The following is a 23,455-nucleotide window of genomic DNA, read 5'->3' on the forward strand; positions in this document are numbered from 1 at the left end:
GAAAGGTAACCCGCCAAATTGGCTAGTGATTGGACAGCGTTACCCGCCACAGCCGATTTTTACCCGCATTTGGCGGGTTGGCGGGTGTTAATTTCAAACCCTGCAGATAAGGCACTAGAACGGACATGCTTACATGATGCTGCATTACTGACGGGTCCATCTCCCCGTAAACGCCTGTTTGAAAACTTTATGTTTATTTGTGACTGAAGAGAATTCACAGTGGAATGCACCAAACAACAAATGCTGTTCTACTGAGACATTCACATAGTGGAAACTAATTTTTCCTAACATGATCCTTCAGAAGGTAATGCTATTTTTAGTCCAGTGATCTTGTTTTAGTATTTCTCCTGTCTATCCTCATCACCTCACTTATGAACCAATGGGTCGAGCCAAAGAACTGATGATGAAGTATAGGATGTTGATATGTGTCTGTGCAGCAGTCTTGTGCTGTTGTAATCATCTGTATGACATTACAAGGACAAGGAAGTGTAAAAAAGTGGCTTGGTTTTAATAAAAAGCTTGTTTTTGGATTAACAAGGAAGTTTTGAGTTGAGCTGACAGTATGCTTTTATAGTAAATAACCTCTTATATATGTGTATATATATATGTGTGTGTGTGTGTGTGTGTATATATGATGTTTCTAATGTAAAAATCCTACCAACACTGAAAGTACACCTCTGGAAACATAATTAAAAAATAAAAAATGCATGACCGCTTTAAACTGTCCTGATAATGTAGACAAACAATGTTTCTAATGTAAAAATCCTACCAACACTGAAAGTACACCTCTGGAAACATAATTAAAAAATATAAAATGCATGACCGCTTTAAACTGTCCTGATAATGTAGACAAACAAGCCATTTGCAGTTTGTTTTGTACCATTTATATTTTTTAATGTACGCTAGTCTTCCTCCATTAACAGATATAAATGTGTGTTTGGCTTTGCTAATAGTTGAAAAACACAAAGGGGGATAACACTGTTGGATCTGTTATGGTGATGCATTTTTAAAAAGCTAACAGTCTCTTTGTTCTCCCCTTTGCTGAATAGTAGCTGTAGTTTCATGAACACAATGTTTGTGTAGAGCTTGATTAATCGACAATTAATACGCTTAATTGATGTTATTAACAGCAATTACTCAATCACCAATTAATCATTAAATCAATATTGAAATAATTGAACTTTGGATTTCCTTATTTTCTTCATTTTACATTCATGTTGTCTTTGTTTTCTATGTTCACTAATATCAGTAGAATAATCTACTTGCAGTGTCCGTTCGTTGTGGGTCAGAATCAGTTTTTCTTTTGGGCTGAGATGTCTCCGCTAACCAGACGTGGGCACCCATTTTTGGAAGCCAGGTCCTCACGTTGCGCTGGTTCGATTCCTTCCTCTGTTTCAGGCAGGTTTTTGAAGAGCTGCTTCTTCATTTGATAGAGACACCACTTTGCAATACTCTTGTGCAGGCATGATTTTCTACCTTTGCTACAAGGGCAATTCCAAGTGTTTATCTTGGCATTGTAATTCACCAAGACTCTGCCCAGTTTACTGTAATGTGACACCTTTGGCTCATAAATTGATATATAATACATGTAGTCGGGGCCTCCTATTGTAACAAGGCTAGTAAATGTGGCACCTTTACTTTTAGCCTGATGTTGCAGCTTAAGGCATCGTTTCTTCCTTATGTCCCCAATCCATTTTCGCTCCACCATCTCAGTCAACACATGCTCTGATAAATCCTCACTCGGTGCAACAGCACAGGTGTAGTCTACTGAGCTTAGATGCACACATTGTGCAACCAAAAGTTCACTCCTTTGTGCCATTTCAACACGACTGTTGCAAATATCCATTTCACACATAACCTTGTGGGATGAACCCCAAAAAAATTTTACCACATGGATGAGGGTACAGGACTTACAAAATGATTCTGATACAACATATAGTCCATTCTTTTTATCGACACACTGTGCTGGTAGAACTGAAGTTACGGGATGCAAGGCTTCATGATGCTTCCGCTCAATGTGTTTCTTTACATTTTTAGAATTAAGACTGAGCCCGCAGTGAGGACATTGCATGGAGATTTGCTTTCTTTTAGCCATCCCTGGATGAGCTGCTAATTCCGATGGACAAGGTGCAGGTTGCTGTAAAGAAGGTGCTTGTAGTGGGCGACCTACAGGTTGTGTTTCTGGAGCCATTGGATGAGCACTGCAAAGATGCCTTTTTAGATCACTTTTATTGATGTACGTCTTGGGACACTTGCAGCAGTGAAAATGTCTGGCCTTTTGACCACAGCCAATGTTACAGCTGTACATAACATAATCTAAAAATAAATAAAAAATGTTAGTAGACATTACCCTGCATAATGACTTTAACTTTTTTTAAATGACTTTTATCCTCATTTGTAAGTCGCTTTGGATAAAAGCGTCTGCTAAATGACTAAATGTAAATGTAACTGAAAAAATTATATCACTTTCTAATAAACTTCTTTTTTTAACATTAGTGAATGTAGATCAACATACATTAAACAATGGACATTTCTTTCTTTTACAGAATTAATGTTAATATATAGTATACAACTTTTCATTTTAAAAATGTATTTGCATATTTTTAAATTAACATTAACCAAGATTGATGAATACTGTAAAAATATTAGTTCATTGTTAGTTTATAACATATGTTAAGTATTACCACATTATTATAAAGTATTACCAAACAAACTTTAAGCTCACTACTCACCTCCATATTCAACCGCTCTCAGTTTATGGCCAGCTATATGGGTCATTATTTGATGGTACTGTCTTGGCTTACATACATCAGTTGTGCAGAAGGGGCATGTGAATAAAGTAGCATCTGTACGGCAGCGTCGCGGTCGAGGCTCTTGCCCTCTCTGCTTAACTGTGATGTGCTGAATAGACAAGAAAAATGTCAGTTACCCTCAAGAGAAAATGTCTATACATTTTTAGGGATGCACCGCAACCGATACTGGTATCGGTATCGGGCCCGATACTGCGCTCCTGTACTCGTTAAAATGCCCCGATACCAAAAGCCGATACCAAACAGCGTGTGAATAGAGCTGTGTCCAGAAAAAGAAACACTGAAAACAGAACAACAGCGTAGAATGGAGTTATTGGAGATTAAGGATGTCTATGAAGTACATGTAAGTAATTAATATAAATGTTAAACATTCAATATTCACGCCTGTATAGCGGATGTGCCCGAGCTGATAAGCAGATGAGCGCGCTGAGTGGATTGAGCTCGCGGCTGCACAGATGCGCGAGTTTGTCGAGTGAATATCTCACAGACATCACTGGAAAGTTTGTAGTTCGGTCGGATATGTCAAAAGCAAGTAAGTAAAACAATGCACAAGTTACTAAAGTTATTTGACGGTAAGGAGAGAGAGAGAGAGAGAGAGCGCACTTCTGTTGCATGATCTTGATTGTTGTTCGCTCCATTAGCGCATGCATTTGGATTAAAACTAAATCCTAAATATAAAATAAACAAAAATTATAGGGGCATTCACAATAAACAGCATTTATTTTAAACGTCAAGCATACACAACTTTATTTAATTAAAGCAGAAGTGAAACTAGCAGACTGGGTGAAATGCGCTAGGCTGTAAGTGTCTCTCTCATTCCGCACCAATACAAACATGTGCGCGCTGCGTATATTTAGCTTGCTTTAAGGCCAAAGAATACTTCGGTTTTTACTCGTACGCGAGGGTCCGTGTACACTGCTTGTGACGCAAATTACATCACCAAAATAGTACACATGCACTTGTATAATGTATAACGAGTGGTTCCCCGCATTATTTTAGGAAAACGTTTTGTGATTACAGTATTGAGCTGCTGCAATGGAGCAGCTCTAATGCGCCATTAAAATTAACAGTGAAAGTCACAAAAGCGTATACAATACATTTTAACAGGTATAATTAAGTGTGGAAATAACTGAAGGTAATATCGGTTTGCTAAATGAAGCCAAATAACATGATTCATATTATTATTATTACTATTATTTTGTTTTTGTACCCAATATTTAAACAAAAATTACAAATGCTGTGAAAATACAGGTATAGGTATCGGTATCGGCGAGTACCAAAAATGAAAGTATCGGTATCGGACTTTTTCTGAAAAAAAGTGGTATCGGTGCATCCCTACAAATTTTTGTCTAAAATGTATTTCCCCAATATATATTACCATTGCTTCATATTTATACTAGATTAATTCATTTAACTAATTGATTATTTCAACAGTTACATTATGTAGTGCCTAGAACTCCAGCCTAGATAACTAGCTAAGGTTAGACTGGATAAGCCTTTGATATTTTAAATGCAAGTTACCTGCATCACCATTGGTTTCATAGCTAAAGCGCCAAATAGCGAGATGCACTAAATAGCTAGCTAATGTTAACCAATAATACTTAATGCTAGATAGTCAGTCATTCAGCTCAATGTATTTCAATTTTTAGAAATCAGACTCACCCTACGTGGAAACTGAAAAGAGGTTTGCTTTCTCTCAATCGCTGGACAAGCTGCTAATTCTTGTGGATGAGGTGCTGCTTGCTGCAAATCAAGTTCTTGTGGTTGAGATGCTGGTTGTTTCTGTGAAGGAGGTTCTGGTGGTGGATGAGATGCTGGCTGTTGCTGTGAAGGAGGTTCAGGAGGTTCTGGTGGTGGATGAGGTGCTGGTTGTTTCTGTGAAGGAGGTTCTGGTGGTGGATGAGGTGCTGGTTGTTGCTGTGAAGGAGGTTCTTGTAGTGGGTGACTTACAGGTTGTGGTTCTGGAGTGCAAGTAGCTATTGGATGAGCACTGGAAAGATGCTGTTTTAGGTCACCTTTATTGATGTAAGTCTTGGGACACTGGCAGCAGTGAAAATGTTTGGCCTTTTTGCCACAGCCAATGTTACAGCTGTATATAACATTATCTAAAACAGAGGTTTGAGCACATTTGTATAAGCACAACATTGACCAAGAATAATTAATGCTGTAAAATATTTTTTTTTTTCACCATTCATAATTTTTGTTATTTATGTTTGTTAACTCTTCCCACAATATTATTAAGTATTACTAAAGAAACTGTATGCTCACACCTCCATATTCAACCGCTCTCAGTTTATGGCCAGCTATATGGGCCATTACTTGATGGTACTGTCTTGGCTTACATACATCAGTTGTGCAGAAGGGGCATGTGAATAAAGTAGCATCTGTACGGCAGCGTCGCGGTCGAGGCTCTTGCCCTCTCTGCTTAACTGTGATGTGCTGAATAGACAAGAAAAAAAAAATAAAATCAGTTACCCTCAAGAGGAAATGTCTATAAATTTTAATCTGAAATATGTTTTCCCCAATGTATATTACCATTGCTTCATATTTTTTTACTAGAAAACAATAACACAATGTAAAACAATTAGTTTCGCTTACATTTTTTATGGTTCTTCTGTAATTCTATCTATGGTGTTAATTTTTATTGTACTTTTTTCACGTAGCATCAATACTTTGGTAAATATTTATGTCAGGTCAATTTTAGAACTTCCATCATTAATTATAAAACATTGGTTTAGTACACATAAGTTTTTATACTAATTTTGCATGTTTTTTTAAAAGATATTTTGCTTTTGCAAGGATGGGAACATTCTAGAAGTTTCTATAACATTCTGGAACATTCCAGAACATTGTGGGACTAGTCATAAAATACAAAAATCATCCAACATACACTTCTGAAGACGACTCACCTTTGGTAATTGTTTATGTCAAGCTGTTGTTAGCTCAGTATTATGCATGTACCATGTAATTTTTATGCATGAGTGATAACAGATTAGCTTGTATAAGCGGTAAACATATATTTTTTTTAGTTTTCATGAGCACTGTTAATGATACACACAAAGTCATGTGATTTTTGTATTCAGCATGTCAAACTTCATAAATAAACAATAAAAATAAAAGCAAAACAACTTAATAAAAATTGTTTCATGGTGTAATCAACTGATTAATTTAACAAGTTACATTATATAGTGCCTAGAAATCTAGTCTAGAAAGCTAACTAGCTAATGTCATTGTTATTTTTAAATGCAATAAGAATATACCATCTGGAAAGGGTTATGCAAGTTACCATTATCACCACTGGTTTCACAGCTAAAGAGCTAGATTCACTAAACAGCTAGCTAAAATTAACTAATAATACTTAAAGGGGTCATATGACGTTGCTAAAAATAACATTATGTTGTGTATTTGGTGTAATGCAATGTGTTTATGCGGTTTAAGGTTCAAAAAACACATTATTTTCCACATAATGTACATTATTGTTTCTTCTCTATGCCCCGCCTTTCTGAAACGCGTCGATTTTTACAAAGCTCATCGTTCTGAAAAGCGAGGTGTACGCTGATTGGCCAGCTATCCAGTGCGTTGTGATTGGCTGAATACCTCAAGTCATTACGCCCCTTACCATACTGTGACGCCGTCTCCCGGCACGGCGAGACAAAACCAATAAAACCCATTACAAACGAGGCATTTGTTGCATCCAGTGGGGACATAATTACTGATTATAATGACTTATACTGTGTTTTTACGCGTTGCGTATCGCGCTCCATAAATATAAAACCATGTCTGTATTTATGAAAGGAGAAACGACAAACAACAAGCGCTACTCTACACTGCTCAAAACTCGCGTTTGAATCATCAGTGGCAAATTCTTTAAATATAAAAAATTTACTTACAGGCTGGGAGTCAGAAGCGCCAGACTGTCCTTGCAAAGTTGGAACTGCCCCACTTTATAACCAAGAGCTTGTAACACTCCAAAAAGAAAGGAAAAAAATGAAATCGCATCATATGACCCCTTTAATGCTAGATAGTCCATGCTTTTTATAATTAAATGGGCATCTAGCAAGCAAAGTCACACAATTTAGTCAACACTATAAACAATCCCTTTACACTCATCTGCAGGTGCTTTGTCTTAGTGTTTCTTCACTTTTTCAAATCACTTTCTGTCATAAAGACAGTTGAAAAGAGAAATGTGTCAGGAACAGTCCACTTGATTTAAACAATTCAGTTAAAGCGGTTGCAAACACCCATGCTGGATTGAAAACACCCAATGATTGGGAAACGCCCTGTTTTGTTTTGCATATTTTTTTGCCCACTAATACCACATACAGTACTTTACAGTGAGGCATGTTACATAAGTAATTTTTATCTTTTGCTTTAGTGCGCCAGTGGGAAATATCACTTTGCATTTCTAAACATTCATAGTGCCATTAACTGTAATAAACCAGTGAGATTTTTAGTTAGTTAATATAACTTATCTGATAAATACAATCTATTTATGACTTGATTTTTGAGAACATCCTTACATTACAGCACTTTTGCACACGTGATTAAAACTTTTCACAGTACTGTAGCTTCACAGGTAGAATTCACCAAGCATCTTGGAGATGTTCTCACAGTTCTTATGGATTTAGTTACCTCATTTTTTGTCTCTTCATGTAATCACAGACAGACTCAATGATGGTGAGATCATATCTCTGTGTATGTTGTCAGAATCACGCACATACAAATATTTCACTGGATTATTACAAATAATGACAAAAGGAATGTCTGGAAGTGTGAACTGACATTCCCTATTAACACACTTATACCAAAAGATATAACATTATATTTGGTGAAAATTCGAACATACTTTTGCTCAGTAAATCCTATTGTTGACACGTTGCATGGCTTCATGATTTATCCACACAATGTATTTCTAACGTTTTTGGAATTCAGACTCACCCTACTAGGACCCTGCACAGAGTTCTGCTTTCTCTCAATCGCTGGAGGTGCTGCTTGCTGCAAATCAAGTTCTTGTGGTTGAGATGCTGGTTGTTTCTGTGAAGGAGGTTCTGGTGGTGGATGAGGTGCTGGTTGTTTCTGTGAAGGAGGTTCTGGTGGTGGATGAGGTGCTGGTTGTTTCTGTGAAGGAGGTTCTGGTGGTGGATGAGGTGCTGGTTGTTTCTGTGAAGGAGGTTCTGGTGGTGGATGAGGTGCTGGTTGTTGCTGTGAAGGAGGTTCTTGTAGTGGGTGACTTACAGGTTGTGGTTCTGGAGTGCAAGTAGCTATTGGATGAGCACTGGAAAGATGCTGTTTTAGGTCACCTTTATTGATGTAAGTCTTGGGACACTGGCAGCAGTGAAAATGTTTGGCCTTTTTGCCACAGCCAATGTTACAGCTGTATATAACATTATCTAAAACAGAGGTTTGAGCACATTTGTATTAGCATAATATTGACCAGGCATAATGGATGATGTAAAAATACTTTTCACACTTAGTTCCTAACATATGTTAGTTAACTATTACTACCTTATTATAAAGAAACTATGCTCACACACTCACCTCCACATACAACCAAAAATATTTTTTTCATTGTTAGTTTATAACATGTTAACTACTGCTAACAAAGAAACTGTATCCTCACACACTCACCTCCATATTCAACCGCTCTCAGTTTATGGCCAGCTATATGGGTCATTATTTGATGGTACTGTCTTGGCTTACATACATCAGTTGTGCAGAAGGGGCATGTGAATAAAGTAGCATCTGTACGGCAGCGTCGCGGTCGAGGCTCTTGCCCTCTCTGCTTAACTGTGATGTGCTGAATAGACAAGAATATTCAGTTAGTAAGTGTCAGCGTGATAAGTGTCAGTTACGGAAAATAACTATAAACTTTCATCTAAAATGTGTTCTCTTCACTATAATACAATTGCTTCCCATTTTACAAAAAAACCACAAAAAAAAACCTATAAAAACATACTTAAGCTACATTACATTTTTGCATATAAATCCATGCATGGGTCAAAGACGAGACGTCCCATTTTGGTGACCAAATTCAGTTTACAAAAGTGTGTATACACACACACACACACACACACACACAAAGCACTTTAAAAGCAACTAAAGTGTCTACTTTAATGTTTCAAATAACTTTTGTGGAAATACAATGTCAAAATATGGGTGAAATAATGTTCCATCGTTATCAGTGTAACAGATATATTTATGTCAAAATGAAACAACATACTTATTCTGACCTGTACTTAAAATAAGTTAACATATAAAATAATTGAAAATATAAAATAATAAGTTATCATACTACATTTATTATATTTATTATTATATTTTAAATGATTAAACACTTATTGCTGACAAAACCTAGTGGTTTGAAGGATAGTGCACTGTGATCCTAAATTAAAGTATTTTAATGTCATCTAATGATTCTTGTTCAAAATTTTTCTGACAATAATTTTTGGTAGCTAGGCTATACAATGAATGTTACAATGAATGTTTTTTTTTTCTGTAAATCTTGTTAAAACTATATGATAGTCATTATTTTTTTTGCTCAGAAAATAATAATAGTAATCATAATAATAATTATTATTATTATTAAACGGGACACAATCTAATGTACGAAAAAATAACAAAGCTTTATTAAACTTTTATAGTTTTGATGATTGAAAACCGCTTTTCATCTTTGACCCGCATATGTGACCCTGGAGCACAAAACCAGTCATAAGTCACTTGGGTATATTTGTAGCAATAGCCAAAAATACATTGTATGGGTCAAAATTATCGATTTTTCTTTTATGCCAAAAATCATTAGGATATTGATCATGTTCCATGAAGATATTTTGTAAATTTCCTACCGTAAATATATCAAAAATGTATTATCATTAGTAATATGCATTGCTAAGGATATCATTTGGAAAACTTTAAAGGCGATTTTCTCAATATTTAGATTTTTTTGCACCCTCAGATTCCAGATTTTCAAATAGTTGTATCTCGGCCAAATATTGTCCTATCCTAACAAACCATGGAAAGCTTATTTATTCAGCTTTCAGATGATGTATAAATCTCAATTTCAAAAAATTGACCCTTATGACTGGTTTTGTGGTCCAGGGTCACATATAAATCTAATCTAGCAAGCTGGTTAGACTAATAAACTATAGTTTTAAATACAATTAGAATGTGCCGCTTAGAAAAAGGTACGGTAAGCAAGCTCCGGTTATCACCGCTGGTTCCATGAATCAGATAAAGGGACAAATATGTATGTGCACTAAATAGCTAGCTAACGCTAACTAATAATATTTAACGCGAAATAGTCATGAACCTAAATAGATATTTAGTAAGTAATGAGGCAGCTAACAAAGTAACACCAATTAGCCAAAACGTAAAATCAGTCCCCTCACAATCATCGGCAGGCTTTCTTTCTTTCTCCCTGTGTCTCCTCTTTCTGATGTTAGATTCATGAACGAAACGGTGGTTTAAAATGAATCTTTCAAGGGAATGATACGCTCTCGTTCACTTCATACATTTACTCGTTCACTGAGAGCCCTTTTGAAGCCAGCAGCAGCCGCGTTCCACTTCAACTTTTTATGCCCTTCCTTTTCGACTTGTATGTCACTGATTATGCGCGAGTGCCCACACTACCGGCAGCAGGGTTGCCAGATCTGAGTACCAAAACTAACCCAACGACCCTAACTCGAAATATGCCCCCATATAATATATCCCATACCACAAATCCAGTAACTATTATGCATTATATTTTAACTTGAAAATCACTGAATAGATTAGTGGTAGGGCCTAATCATAAAAACAGTCTACTGTCCAGTGTTTGGGGGTAACGCATTACAAGTAATGCAAGTTACGTAATCAGATTACTTTTTTCAAGTAACTAGTAAAGTAACGGATTACTTTTTAATTTACAAGATCATATCTGAGTTACATTTTCAAATAAGGCAAGTTACTTTTTTCCCCCAGTTTATTGACTGACAGCTCTCCTGTCCCCATGTTGAGAGAATATTGTAATGCATTACTTTTAAAAGTAACTTTCCCCAACACTGCTACTGTCATAAAGGAGCTTGCAGGAGCTCAAAGAGTTTCTACCAGTGCTGCTTCCTCCCAAAAATCTCCAAAAATCTCGCACAGTTTTATCATGGTAGCATATCAAATATTTCAATACAAGCACTGAAGCACTGGCCGAAGTGCACGTTTATTTTGTTCAATTAACTTGATACATTAGGCAAATGATATTTCTCTTCTCAGGCCTGGTTCCAGCAGCATGTTATTGGGGTATAGGGACAATGCATGTGTTTTAAGTTGTTTTCTTGGGGGTTGGTGACTTTCTCGGGAAAAACCGTGTTAAGGAATATTTGGGTAGGCAGGACACTACGCCCAGCACCACCCTCATCCCTCATGTCACTTATTTTCTAACTGATCCCACAAAATGTATTTATCATCGACCATGTGTGAAGAGTTTATTCTGCTAATGAGTGAGAAATTCAAGCAAACCATTGCCGAGGGGATAAAAAGCATTAATCGCAAACTCCACCTTAGACCTCTTTCATGAGTGCATTCTGGCTATGGCTAACAGTCTTGGGTGTGACCTTTCTAGTTGTAGGGGGCAACAATGCAAGCAACATGTCAGGGAAGAACAGAAATAATCCCTTAATCCATTTTGTGTCATGCAGTTAGAGAGGTCAGACAGGTCAGAAAGACCTTGAGCTAAATTTCCAGTGACATACATGGGAAATTAGAAACTTGCAGAGAAGCATCTGTGCTGTGCACCGCTGGACGTTTTGGAGATGACCTACATGATGCAGTTTTGGTACTCAGTACTAGAGAATTTCCATGCCACAAGCTAGCAATTACAGAGGCACATTTTTGCTGAACTCTCTGTGGCAGTGCAGCAAGATGGATTAGAAGCATTTGAAAGAGAAGACGTATGTATGTATCTGCTGTTTCTGAGGGTTTCTCATTGTGCAAAAAAGCACAAAACAGTGGCAGACTATCTGCAGAACCAGATGTACAGCATGATGGAAGGGATGACACTGAATATCACTGACAAATTCACCATCTTCATCATTTATGTAAGATGAACCAAAAATGAACCCTCAACATGCTCTAACTCAGGGGTGTCAAACTCAATTCCTGGAGGGCCGGAGCCCTGCAAAGTTTAGATTTAAACTGCTCTAAATGATTAACCTTAATTTACAATGAACATTTTCCAATGTGTACACTGCATAAAGTTTTTTTTTGTTTGTTTGTTTTTCTGAGACTGCTAGTTACAAACTGTGAGGAAGAGCATTCATTTTTTCCAAACCGTGTTGAGTAAAAATGAAATGTGAAAATTTACTCTCAAGTCTCTTTTGAATGGACGGATGGAGGAGGACATGAAAGAAACTTCTAAATAATAAATTCTTTCGTTTACCATAAACGCTGTTTGTTTATTGGATAGCTGTCAGAACCTGCAGATACAGTAGAGTGTTGGTAATTGCATGTCATTTTGCTTGTTTGATGGTCTGATGTTCAAAGGCAGGTCACGACTAGCACTGCAACTACAGACAAGAACCGCAGAAAAGAAAAAAAGGCCCTTGGAGATAAGATTTAATGCTCAGCATTTCACACAATGAAGAAAAAATAGATGCACATTGTTCTAATTTGAGTGGAAAACACTAAAGCATAAGACTTGCTTCTTTTTTGGGACAAATCATTTCAGTAAGTCATAACATAAAAAACACACCCATTTGTCACTGCCTAATGGCATACACTGTAAAAAATGACCGTGGATTTAACGGTAAAAGACTGTAAAAATGCTACAGTAAAAACCTGTTAAATGGTTAACGGTAAATTCCCCTACTATATACGGTGAAAAACTGTATTGGACATTACATATATTGGACATAAATTCTACGGTAGTATACCGTTTTTGGAAGTGAAAAATACCGTATAATTTACAGTGAATAACCATAAATTGACATTCCCAGAATTCCCTGAATTGCATTTCAAATTTGATGTTTTTTTTTGTTGAAATAACTATGTTTCTTCTTTTTTTACCGTAAATTTTACGGAATTTTTTTTACAGTGTATGTAATCTGGATAAATTGTCACAGTGAACAAATATGTTAGGGTTATGGTCAGTGTTCGGGTAATGTATTACAAGTAACGCGAGTTATGTAATCAGATTACTTTTTTTCAAGTAACTAGTAAAGTAATGCATTACTTTTAAATGTATAAGAAAATATCGGAGTTACTTTTTCAAATAAGTAGCGCATGTTACTTTGTTTTCCCATTTATTCACTGACACTTCTCCTGTCCCAGCTGACAAAAAGTTATGCAAAAGTAACAAAGCATTACTTTCCATAAAAATTAACTGAGCAATGCAACATTGTAATGCATTACTTTTAAAAGTGAATTTTCCCCAACACTGGTTATGGTTATCAAATTCAAAAGACTCAAGATGTTTGGAGGCACTAAACCTAACCTCACTAGCATTTTCAGGGAACATATTCCAAATCCATGAACATTTCAAATCTTGAAAGCGTAACAGTTACAATATAGATATTTTTTATCTTTATACAAACCCTGTGTTCAGCCTTCCTGCCAAACAGGTTGGACTTTTTCTTTTATAAAAGTAATATAGTCACCTGCAGTTATTGCCAACTTTGTATAAATCTTTCTCATTCATTCACACATAATTTCATAGAATCAAACACTCTAGAAAAAAAAACTTTATTGCCTACCTCACAGGTGATCAGAAGGTTGTGCAAATGTTAACACACGAAAGGTTGATCAATTATGCTTACACATTCTCACAAGACAAAGCACACAATACATGAAACCGCATGGCTTTTGGAGCAATTAACAGTATTGCTTTCATTTTGATCTGTGCATGCAAAGTTCCATGAGAACTTTAACAGCTCTTCAGACTTTAAAAGTGCACATCATTTTAAGAATGATGATGAATGTGATATGTCAGTTGGGCTTTGTACTGTTCACTGTCCCAACTATTATAGCAAACACTGAATTTCCATATCAAAAATACTACAAAAAATAATTTGACCAATATGCAAATGACATTTTTCCTTTGATATTCGGTTACACCGAGATTCCAGATGTATGCGTTTATTAAAATAGTTTATTATGATGAGAGGACACAACTTTAAAAAGGTCAAAGGGTGAAGTATGTATGGCTTGTGAGCATGTGAGACATGTCGACAACATGAAGGCTGGCCTCAGTGCTGGAATTATCCAGGTGACTCTGAATATCCTGGAATTTACTACAAAAAATAATTTGACCAATATGCAAATTAAATATTTTTCCTTTGATATTTGTTTACACCGAGATTCCAGATGTATGCGTTTATTAAAATAGTTTATTATGATGAGAGGACACAACTTTAAAAAGGTCAAAGGGTGAAGTATGTATGGCTTGTGAGCATGTGAGACATGTCGACAACATGAAGGCTGGCCTCAGTGCTGGAATTATCCAGGTGACTCTGAATATCCTGGAATTTGAGTCTTTTCCTCGCAGGCTGTGCTGTGGGCCGGTGGCTCTGCGGTGTCTATTATAAGATCTTCTGTAGTATGGAATTAGGCACTTCCAGTGTTTCATCCCTCACCAGAACTATATCGTAAGAGTCCATGTACTTTTCTAACCATTCCTCTACCTGTGAAATACAACAAAACCTTATCAGTGAAATCAACTAAACAACGGACCTGTTTTGAGCAATGAGAAAACAAATCAGTACCTTATCATTAAGAAAGCCGATTTTGAGGATGTTCTCTACGTTGGGCACACCATCTGCCATATTGAGATCACCGAGAGAGTCTCCGAGCAGAATAACGTTTCCATTGTCCTTCAGTTGTTTGAAATACTCTGTGTTCCTCAGGGCACCGTCATGCTTGTTGTAAACATGGATCAGCTCTCCTTTAAATCCTTTCAGAACCCCCTGCAAAACAATACAGAAGATCCTGATCACCAGATGATCATCACTGAGCTCAATTAAAGCAGTGTTTGAGAGTAATATAAACCGGTGATATTTATAAAGGCTTTGAGACTCACATTATCATCAAAGTCCATGAAGTTGGACACAATTTTGACGCTGGTGTGGTAGATGCCAGCTTGTCTGATAATTTCCTCCAGCACATCTCCCAGACCCGCGGAAAAAATGAACACAGGAATGCTGTGCTGGTGCAGCCGGTCAAAGAATTGCTCGTACCCTTCCCTGTCACATGCGTCCAAACACATGCCAAAGATCAGATCTGGCAACATCTTTGAGAGAGTAATTGTGCTTTTGGTGTAGTGTTGATAGTCAAAATGATACCACAGCTGCTGCAATTCTAATGCAAGTTTACTTGGTATTCAGAGTGAAAGTTTGTGAAAACCTCTTGATGTGAGTGGAGATGTTTGTACCTTAGACAGACATCTGACTCTCTCACGACCTCTGGAAGTTTGTCCTTTTGCAATCTTTGTTCTACCAATAATGTGTGAGACTTAAAATACCTGAAGAATAAAGACCACATTTATTTAATAAAGCATTTTGAAAGATCATTTCATGTGTGTTTATTAGCATGTGTGGTCACTCACCACTCCACCATAAATGGATATTTCTCCTCCATGGTCAGATGAGGGTCTATCTCTATTGGATAATACGTCTCCTTTAGTTGAAGCAGCTGGAAAAATAACATTTTTAGGATGTAAATCTACTTCATACAACTTAAAGGGTTAGTTCACCCAAAAATGAAAATTAGGCTGTGTTTTACTCACCCCCGAAGCATCCTAGGTGAATATGACTTTCTTCTTTCAGACGAATCCAGTCGGAGTTATATTAAAAATTGTCTTTGATCATTCAAGCTGTTTAATGCCACTCAGCGGGTGTTGCATTGCTTCAGTCCAAAAGAACTTAAAAAAATATCACCCATCCATAAAAAAAAGTGTCTCACACGGCTCCGGGGGATGAACAAAGTCCTCCTGTAGCGAATCGATATGTTTTTGTAAGAAAAACATCAATATTCAAAATGTAATAATCACTTTAATCTAGCTTGCGCCAACACAGTTGTACACAGAAGCAGCTCCGGGAGGATGACGTATGAGGTTGGCGTTGCGCATGCACCGGTGATTCTCGCGAAAACCAACGTTTGTTAACAGGAGCAAAGGAAGCAAAGTTGTAAAACGCAGCCGAATTTTCATTTTTGGGTGAACTAACCCTTTAATAAACTTTAAACGCTCATGTTTTGTTGAAGAAAAGATGAAGAAAATCATGTACCTTCTTCCTACATTCTTCTGTCACCAGCTTGCAGTTGTCAATGATATCTATAAAAGCAAAACGTACAGATTACTGGATCTCAAAGACATATTTTAATATTTTTAATATTTTAATTTTATATCCAGAACAGGTTATTATGAATTTTTTCATCCATAAATGTACATTTTAAAAGAATAGCCTATTTTATCTGGACTTTTTTTTTTTTTTACATATATTTGGAAAAAAAAAAAATTTATTACAAATTTAATTGGGTAATACTTTTACAGTGTAATACTTTTAATATATAATATAATAAATTTTAGTTCATGTATTGTAACCCTCTTAGAATCTTTTGTTTATTGACTTCATGCTTGCAAATGTTGTGCTCTTTGTTGCGGGGGGGGGCTGTTTTTTACTCACTATGACATGTTGGGCAACGTTTTCCATTGACAGCAAACTTGCTTAACGTCATATCAAAGTCTGTGATGATCTGAAGAACAGAAGGACAGTCAGCAGAGCCACGGTGGACACCATGGGTCATTAGACACTAGTCACAGACTGATTTATCAGCATTATCAAGCAACAGTAATGCTTGATTTATTAAACACTACTAATGATTGTGTTGACAGTACAGGTGTGTTTTCATTCAATGCATAACACTAGTAATGTGACAATAATTGTATGACAGACAGATGGCCTAATGAAGCCAGTGTTTGTACCTGCAGTTTCGATGCTCCACCTTTAATGAGACTGCAGATAATCTGCTCCACCCTCTCAGGGTCGCTGATGTGAACTGTGCTCTTCTCAAACTCTGGCATCTTCAGAAACACAAACACAGAAAGAACCAATGAGATCAAGCGGTTCAGTGGCATGACTAATTATTCCCTCCCCTCTCCTTAATGCTGTGCTGATGTCACTGCAGAGAGGGAGGAGCCAGAAGAGGGCAGACGCTGAAGTCTCTCACCAGTCAAGAAGAAAAAGTTATTAGCTTGAAGAAATCCACTGAGGCAGAAGAGAATGACTGTGATATATCACAGGTAAAAATTTAAAACAACCTACATATTTGAGTTATAATTTTGTAATAACCAAATTATTACAGAAAAATGGTTTAATAATCAAAATCATGGTTATTTAAATGTGCTGTAATGCACTTTAATGTTTTGAAAACACGGTTTTTGTATTATAATTAATGTGAGAGACTGGTTTCTGTATATTTATAAACAGTTTTAACATAGGGTTGTACTAACCACTGGCAAACTAAAATTCTGACAGTGTTGACGTGTGATTTGTCACTGTGAAGGTTGAGTCCCTCCTCGTCTCTATTCCAAAAATACAGTGGACAACATACCCTGAGTACACTGGATGTACTTGTGATCTGCCCAGTTCGACGCTGGATTAGCACATCGTTTGATACTGAAGGATGGAGCGGTCGAGCTATAAAAGATCTCGGTCATGATTCAGAACTGCAGACGGTATGTGAAACTACATCAAATGTCTGTGTTTTGTTGGCAGTGGAGCTCAAGTGCTAGTCAATCTTTAGCTCCGCCCACGGCACGCCTCCAGGAGCTCGGCTGTTTCCAGAGAGAATCGTAAAGCTGTATCTTTCTTTTATAAATATGATAAAACTAAAGACTTTTTGGAGATACTAAGGATGCAGTACTACTCTATAGGTACTCAAGATTAACATGAGATTGGGTGAAACTGTGCGTTATGTCCCCTTTAAATCAACAATTATATCTATGCATCATTTTTATTTTTATTAACTTATGTCATTCGCAGTGCTTCATGGAATCCCCTCATTAAAGCCGTAAGGTACACAGTTTCGTTTTCTTGTCTATTTTTCCAATATTGTTTTTGCCTGATATCGAAGTTTGTAATGTTGTAATTTACCTCATAGCTGGACTGGTTGATTTGGTTCATGGCTTTAGGAAAACAATATTTCTGGTGCCAAGGCAGCTCAAAAAGTGGGAACTGCTGAACCCTGATGGGAGTTTTCACCAAAAAAGTTACCATGACAACCAGCTCCTTTTAGGGTTGTGTCGGTGAGGAAATTTTCCCACCGGTTAATCGGCGTGTGACAACACCGGTAATACCGGTATCACCGCGGGGGCATTCCCTCTTTTCCTCGCTTTCCTTCGCTTTTAAATAGCTTGTAAAAGCGGTGTGCCCATTTTACTTTCACTTTAAAATAGCGGCAATTCTGAGTAAAGCAATTGTTCGTTTTTAGTTCGTTTGAATTTGCCTGCATTTATTTGATCCAAAGTACAGCAAAAGCAGTAATGTTGTGAAATATTTTTACTATTTAAAATAACTGCTTTCTATTTGAATATATTTTAAAATGATTGCTGTGATCAAAGCTGGATTTTCAGCATCATTACTCCAGTCTTCAGTGTCACATGATCTTCAGAAATCATTCTAATATGCTGATTTGCTGAAGAAAATGACTGCAGTGGCAACAGTTCCATGTCTGAGCCTCATCTCATTTCAGTGCCTCCTTTTTTAAGTATTATTATTGTTTTTTTTAGCAGCAAATCAGAATATCAGAATGATTTCTGAAGGATAGTGTGACTGGAGTAATGATGCAAAAAATTTAGCTTTGAAATCACTATAAATTACATTTTTAAATATATTCAAATAGAAAACAGTTATGAGTGTTTAGCGCTCCGCGATGTTCATCTCGCCTTAATCTGGGTCCGAATAAAACATCAGATCATGCACAGACTATCCTGTCTCTGTGAATTTAAATCTATATTTATTCACACCAGCTCTTGAAAACCTCTATGCAAACACACTTGCCCGAAAAAGTGCGGGGGACGAATTTACGTGAAATTAAAATTGGGGGGGACACGTCCCCCGCGTAATCTACGCCCCTGAGCATGATACTGTATTTATTCTGAACAAACGCAGATCGAGAGTGCTGAATGACCTCTACATCCCACATACGTTGACAGTGTGACAGTAGTGGCGCGCGCCGGGGCCCTCAGTGCACTGGACCTTCAGCGCGAACACATCCGTTACATTCAACCAAGACCGCCGTCAACTTCTCTTCAACTTGACAGCCTCGGGAACGCACTCATTTTATGCGCCACTCGCTCGCTGGGTAAACGGGGTGTGAAAGCCATTACAGAATTTGAAATATGTGCACTCACCATCTCGATTATCTTGGTTTTCTTTCCTGCTCTCTGTTTTTTGGTGAAAATGTACTGAGCGAACACGACTCCGCCGAACAGCGCGCACATAGTGGCGCTCGCCATCGCGCCCACTTTAACCACTGCATTTCTGTCCATGTTCGCTCTCCGGTTAGAAAACAAACCTTGTCTCGCATACACTACGTTTACTGGGTGTGTCGAAAGCGGTACACAACCACCCTACACCTACACCCTATCTCATTTTGCACTATGTAGTAGGCATCCTGTCTGCGTGCATAGAATACCCGGATGATACACTACAGTTGTCCAAATGTGAAGTACACAACACTACATAGCAGTCTCAGTCTGTATACCACAATGCAATGCGTTCGACTGGACACCCTTGCCTCCAGGGGGCGCTCTTTCTTTGCTGATTATTTTAGAAATATTGGTACCTTACATACCAAATTGATATTCACACCATAATCGATATAACATGATTAAATAAAACTACTAATAAAATAATATATACAAAAAAAAAAAAAAAAACCTAAAAAAAAACTTGCACCAGATTGGAAGACATATCCACTACGAGTTTTCCCTCAGGAAACTCCTGATGTGTTTTTCTTTTTCTTTTCTTTTCTTTCTTTCTTTTTTCTTTTTCTTTTTTTCCCCCTCCTTGCAAAAAAAAAAAAAAAAAAAAAAAAAAAAAAAAAAACCTAACAAAAAACTTGCACCAGATTGGAAGACATATCCACTAAGAGTTTTCCCTCAGGAAACTCCTGATGTGTTTTTCTTTTTCTTTTCTTTTCTTTCTTTCTTTTTTCTTTTTCTTTTTTTCCCCCTCCTTGCAAGCCCCTGAAATGTTTAAAGAATGTTTGTTTTGTTTGTTGTTATTGTATGTATATATATATATATATATATATACACACATGGACATTTATGTATGATGGAGATGTGATTGGTAAAGTGTATATTTTGTCATATGCATTTTATTGTCCCCATTTGAGTGTGTAAATTGATACTGTTCAATAAAAAAAAAGAAAAAAACGAAAAAGAAAAAAAAACTCCTGATGTGCTGCTTATTAATAGTAAGCAAGACGGCTGCTGTTGAGGTGTTGGGTCATGCAGAATATGTGCTTTATATTTACTAATAAGCAGCCAACATGCTAGTAATATGTATACTAATAACTAAAGCAACTAGTTAATAATATGCTCACTAAACTAAAGTGTTACTAAAAACTTTTCTAAGTTTTTAAAATTCTTATAAATACGTAATTCACCTGCCTCAATTACACAAGTAGGCTATCTCCTTTTTCAACGCACAGCCTATTTAATAAAGATAATATAAGCATCTAAATATAAAGTCTACACATTTTACAGAGATTTGTTTATATTATATATATATCGCAAATATCTGCATTTTCTGCAGGAGTTCTACACTCACTGGACAGCAGGTGTCGCGGTATACTCTGAACAGTCTATTATTTTCCAGAAGCAATAGTTTCATTCGCTTCTAGGCTTTAAAATCCATTTCACAGTTGATCCAAGACAAAAGAATGGATTTATTATTTGGATCGTTTATCTATTGCCATAGTAGCGAGTGGAGCATCTTACGTTAGTAGGGGAAAAAAAGACCTTGGGTTTGCCTAAGACACGCCCATTACGGAAGAGGGTGGAGATTAAATTCCACACACTTAAACAGCATCAACTTGTCCGGTTTTGGGCAGTCTCCAGAAGAAAACGCTCGTTTACAATGAATTTCCCGGGATACGGTGCACCAGCTGCGGGCGGGGTAGGATTTATCAGTGTTCTGTTCATTATATGAATTCATACGCTGTACAATTTTATACAGAACGTTTGGTAAAGCCTCATGTCAAGCAATCTTGTGCTTATTCTATCATAGTGTGATCAGGAACTTGTTTAATGTTGTTTAAATTGCCACAGGGTGAATTCTATTAGGCGATGGCTATGATCTTTATCTTACAGTGGGCGCTGAAAGGGGAAAGTGTTATGTTCTATGGCGTTTAAAGCTGTCCTGAAGGGTTGGTAGAATAAATATGGCATTTAATTGTTGCTGGTCTGCCTACCTCTGGTTTACTGTCTAAACACACTTGGTTTTAATCAGCAGATTAGTACAGTAACCCTTGACCAGAACTGGGTGTGTCAGAGACACGACTGTAGACCAGTGGTCCCAGTCCTGGCCCACAGCATTGCGCATTTGATGTGTTTCTCTTATCTGACACACTCAGTCCAGTTCTCTCTTAAAGGGATAGTTCACCCAAAAATGAAAATTCTGTCATCATTTACTCACCCTCATGTCGTTCCAAACCTGTATGAGTTGCTTTCTTATGTTGAACACAAAAGAAGATATTTTGAAGATTGCTGGTAATCAAACAGTTGGTGGTTGCCATTGACTTCCATAGTATTTTTTTTCCCTACTATGGAAATCAATGGCAACCACCAACTGTTTTGATTACCAGCAATCTTCAAAATATCTTCTTTTAAGTTCAACATAAGAAAGCAACTCATACAGGTTTGGAACGACATGAGGGTGAGTAAATGATGACAGAATTTTCATTTTTGGGTGAACTATCCCTTTAATGGAGCTTGTGATCTGCATTTATTGTGTTAAATAAGAAAGACGTAGAAAATGTGCAGTGCTGTGTGCCCAGGATTGTAAATCACTGTAGTATATCACTAGGTCGTCCTTCCTGCAAATACTTAACTTCAAAATAAAAGTGCCAGCTAAAGTACTAATTGGTAATAATCGGTTGGTGTAACACTTGTTAACTCATGAGGAAATCACAAAGTAGCAAATGTTCACTGAATAATGTGGTTTGAAATTTGAGTTTCTTAGTCAAGTTAAATTATAAGGGCATGAGGTCTGGTATCCTGCTCAAGAACACATGTAGCGATATTTAATTGATTGCTTCATCAAGTGTTTTGATTTAAACCTACAACCTTTTGGGTTTTAGTCCAGGATTTTCAACCACTTGTGCAAAACCACATTTGAGACACTTCCTGTTCACACGGTCCACTGTTCTATACAGTTCTGCTTTATTAATTATGAAAAAGTTCTTGCAGGGAGGCTTAATTTTATCATGTGCTTTCTAAATACATTATATTGTTATTAACTAAATTTAAAAATAATATTTGTATTAATACTTTGTGTAGACCTGTAAACAAAAGTTATGTAGACACATACTGAACCTGGAATAAGTGTGCTGTACTGTATACTTTGCAGTATTATTTGCATGATGTAAACTCAAAGCTTGTCTTCAGTCTTAAAGGGATCGTTCACCCAAAAATGACAATTCTGTCATCATTTACTCACCCTTGAGATGTTCCAAAAGTTTCTTTCTTCTTTTGAACACAAAAGAAGATATTTTTAAGAATGTTGGTAACCAAACAGTTGCCGGTACTTGACTTTCTTTTTTTTTTCTCCATACTTTAAATTGAGTTCAGTCAAGTTCAGGGTTATTTAAACACTACCCTGAAAAAGAAATGAATAAAAATTCACTGTAAAAATGTGGTGACAGTGAACAGTGATTCAAGTATTACAGGATGGCATATTGATATTTTATAAAGTGAAATGTTAATGTTAAAATACAGGTGGTAAAATAGACAACCACATGATGAAGTTTCATCTTAAGTGTCCTGTCCATAAGCCATAGCTGATTCTCAAATATATAGTATGCACCGTGCACAGGGTCAAACACACAAAGACAAAATGCCATCAGGGTAACACACAACATTACAACAATGCAATAAATATTAATAAGATCAAATGTAACACAAAACACCGTACCATAAACTGATTAAAAAATGAATGCATTAAAAAAAAAATAAGAATAAACAAAATGATGTTTATAAAACAATCATATATGTAATGTCATGTTTGTCAACTTAAATTATACAGTAATTCATTGTAACTAGCTTAAAACCATAAATTTGACAGTGTTTTACAGTAAAATTACATAATGTGATGTTAAACCATTTACTTAAGGTACTTCAAGGGGTCATATGATGCGATTTCAATTTTTCCTTTCTCTTTGGAGTGTTACAAGCTCTTGGTGCATAAAGAAGATCTGTAAAGTTGCAAAGACTAAAGTCTCAAATCCAAAGAGATAATTCTTTATAAAAGTTAAGAGTCAGCCACACCTACCTAAAACGGCTCGTTCTAACACACCCCACATGTCTACGTCACGATGTGAGAAGATTTGCATAACGCCGCCCAAACGTTCACGCAAAGAAAGAAGGCGTAACTTATATTCTCGCTGTAGTATTGTTG

The 23,455-nt window shown here is 36.7% G+C and overlaps 3 protein-coding genes across 3 annotated transcripts in view; 1 reads left to right on the top strand and 2 right to left on the bottom strand.

The window, feature by feature from the left end:
- Window positions 1-884: 884 nt before the first annotated feature.
- On the bottom strand, window positions 885-8,444 carry LOC107720171 (protein piccolo-like). The gene is made up of 5 exons (XM_016527805.1): window positions 8,439-8,444; window positions 7,749-8,135; window positions 4,473-4,850; window positions 2,733-2,901; window positions 885-2,316 (listed from the first exon to the last, which is right to left on the bottom strand). Exons 1-5 carry the CDS (start codon window positions 8,442-8,444, stop codon window positions 1,292-1,294), a joined length of 1,965 nt encoding a protein of 654 aa, XP_016383291.1. The 3' UTR covers window positions 885-1,291.
- Window positions 8,445-14,133: 5,689 nt separating this feature from the next.
- On the bottom strand, window positions 14,134-19,530 carry LOC107720166 (cytosolic 5'-nucleotidase 3-like). Its single transcript, XM_016527800.1, has 9 exons — window positions 19,183-19,530; window positions 16,753-16,851; window positions 16,454-16,523; window positions 16,055-16,101; window positions 15,376-15,461; window positions 15,202-15,291; window positions 14,851-15,013; window positions 14,537-14,737; window positions 14,134-14,455 (listed from the first exon to the last, which is right to left on the bottom strand). The coding sequence occupies exons 1-9, from the start codon at window positions 19,318-19,320 to the stop codon at window positions 14,354-14,356; spliced, it is 996 nt and encodes a 331-aa protein (XP_016383286.1). The 5' UTR covers window positions 19,321-19,530; the 3' UTR covers window positions 14,134-14,353.
- Window positions 19,531-20,662: 1,132 nt separating this feature from the next.
- LOC107720173 (sorcin-like) overlaps window positions 20,663-23,455 on the top strand; it is a 7,455-nt gene continuing 4,662 nt past the window's right edge. Inside the window, exon 1 of the mRNA XM_016527807.1 lies at window positions 20,663-20,956. Within this exon, the coding sequence (XP_016383293.1) occupies window positions 20,918-20,956 (39 nt within the window). The 5' untranslated portion in view covers window positions 20,663-20,917. The remainder of the gene's footprint in view (window positions 20,957-23,455) is intronic.

This window comes from Sinocyclocheilus rhinocerous, unplaced genomic scaffold (genome assembly GCF_001515625.1).
Source record: "Sinocyclocheilus rhinocerous isolate Xijiao unplaced genomic scaffold, SAMN03320098_v1.1 scaffold1683, whole genome shotgun sequence".
In the NCBI taxonomy this organism is placed as follows: domain Eukaryota; kingdom Metazoa; phylum Chordata; class Actinopteri; order Cypriniformes; family Cyprinidae; genus Sinocyclocheilus; species Sinocyclocheilus rhinocerous.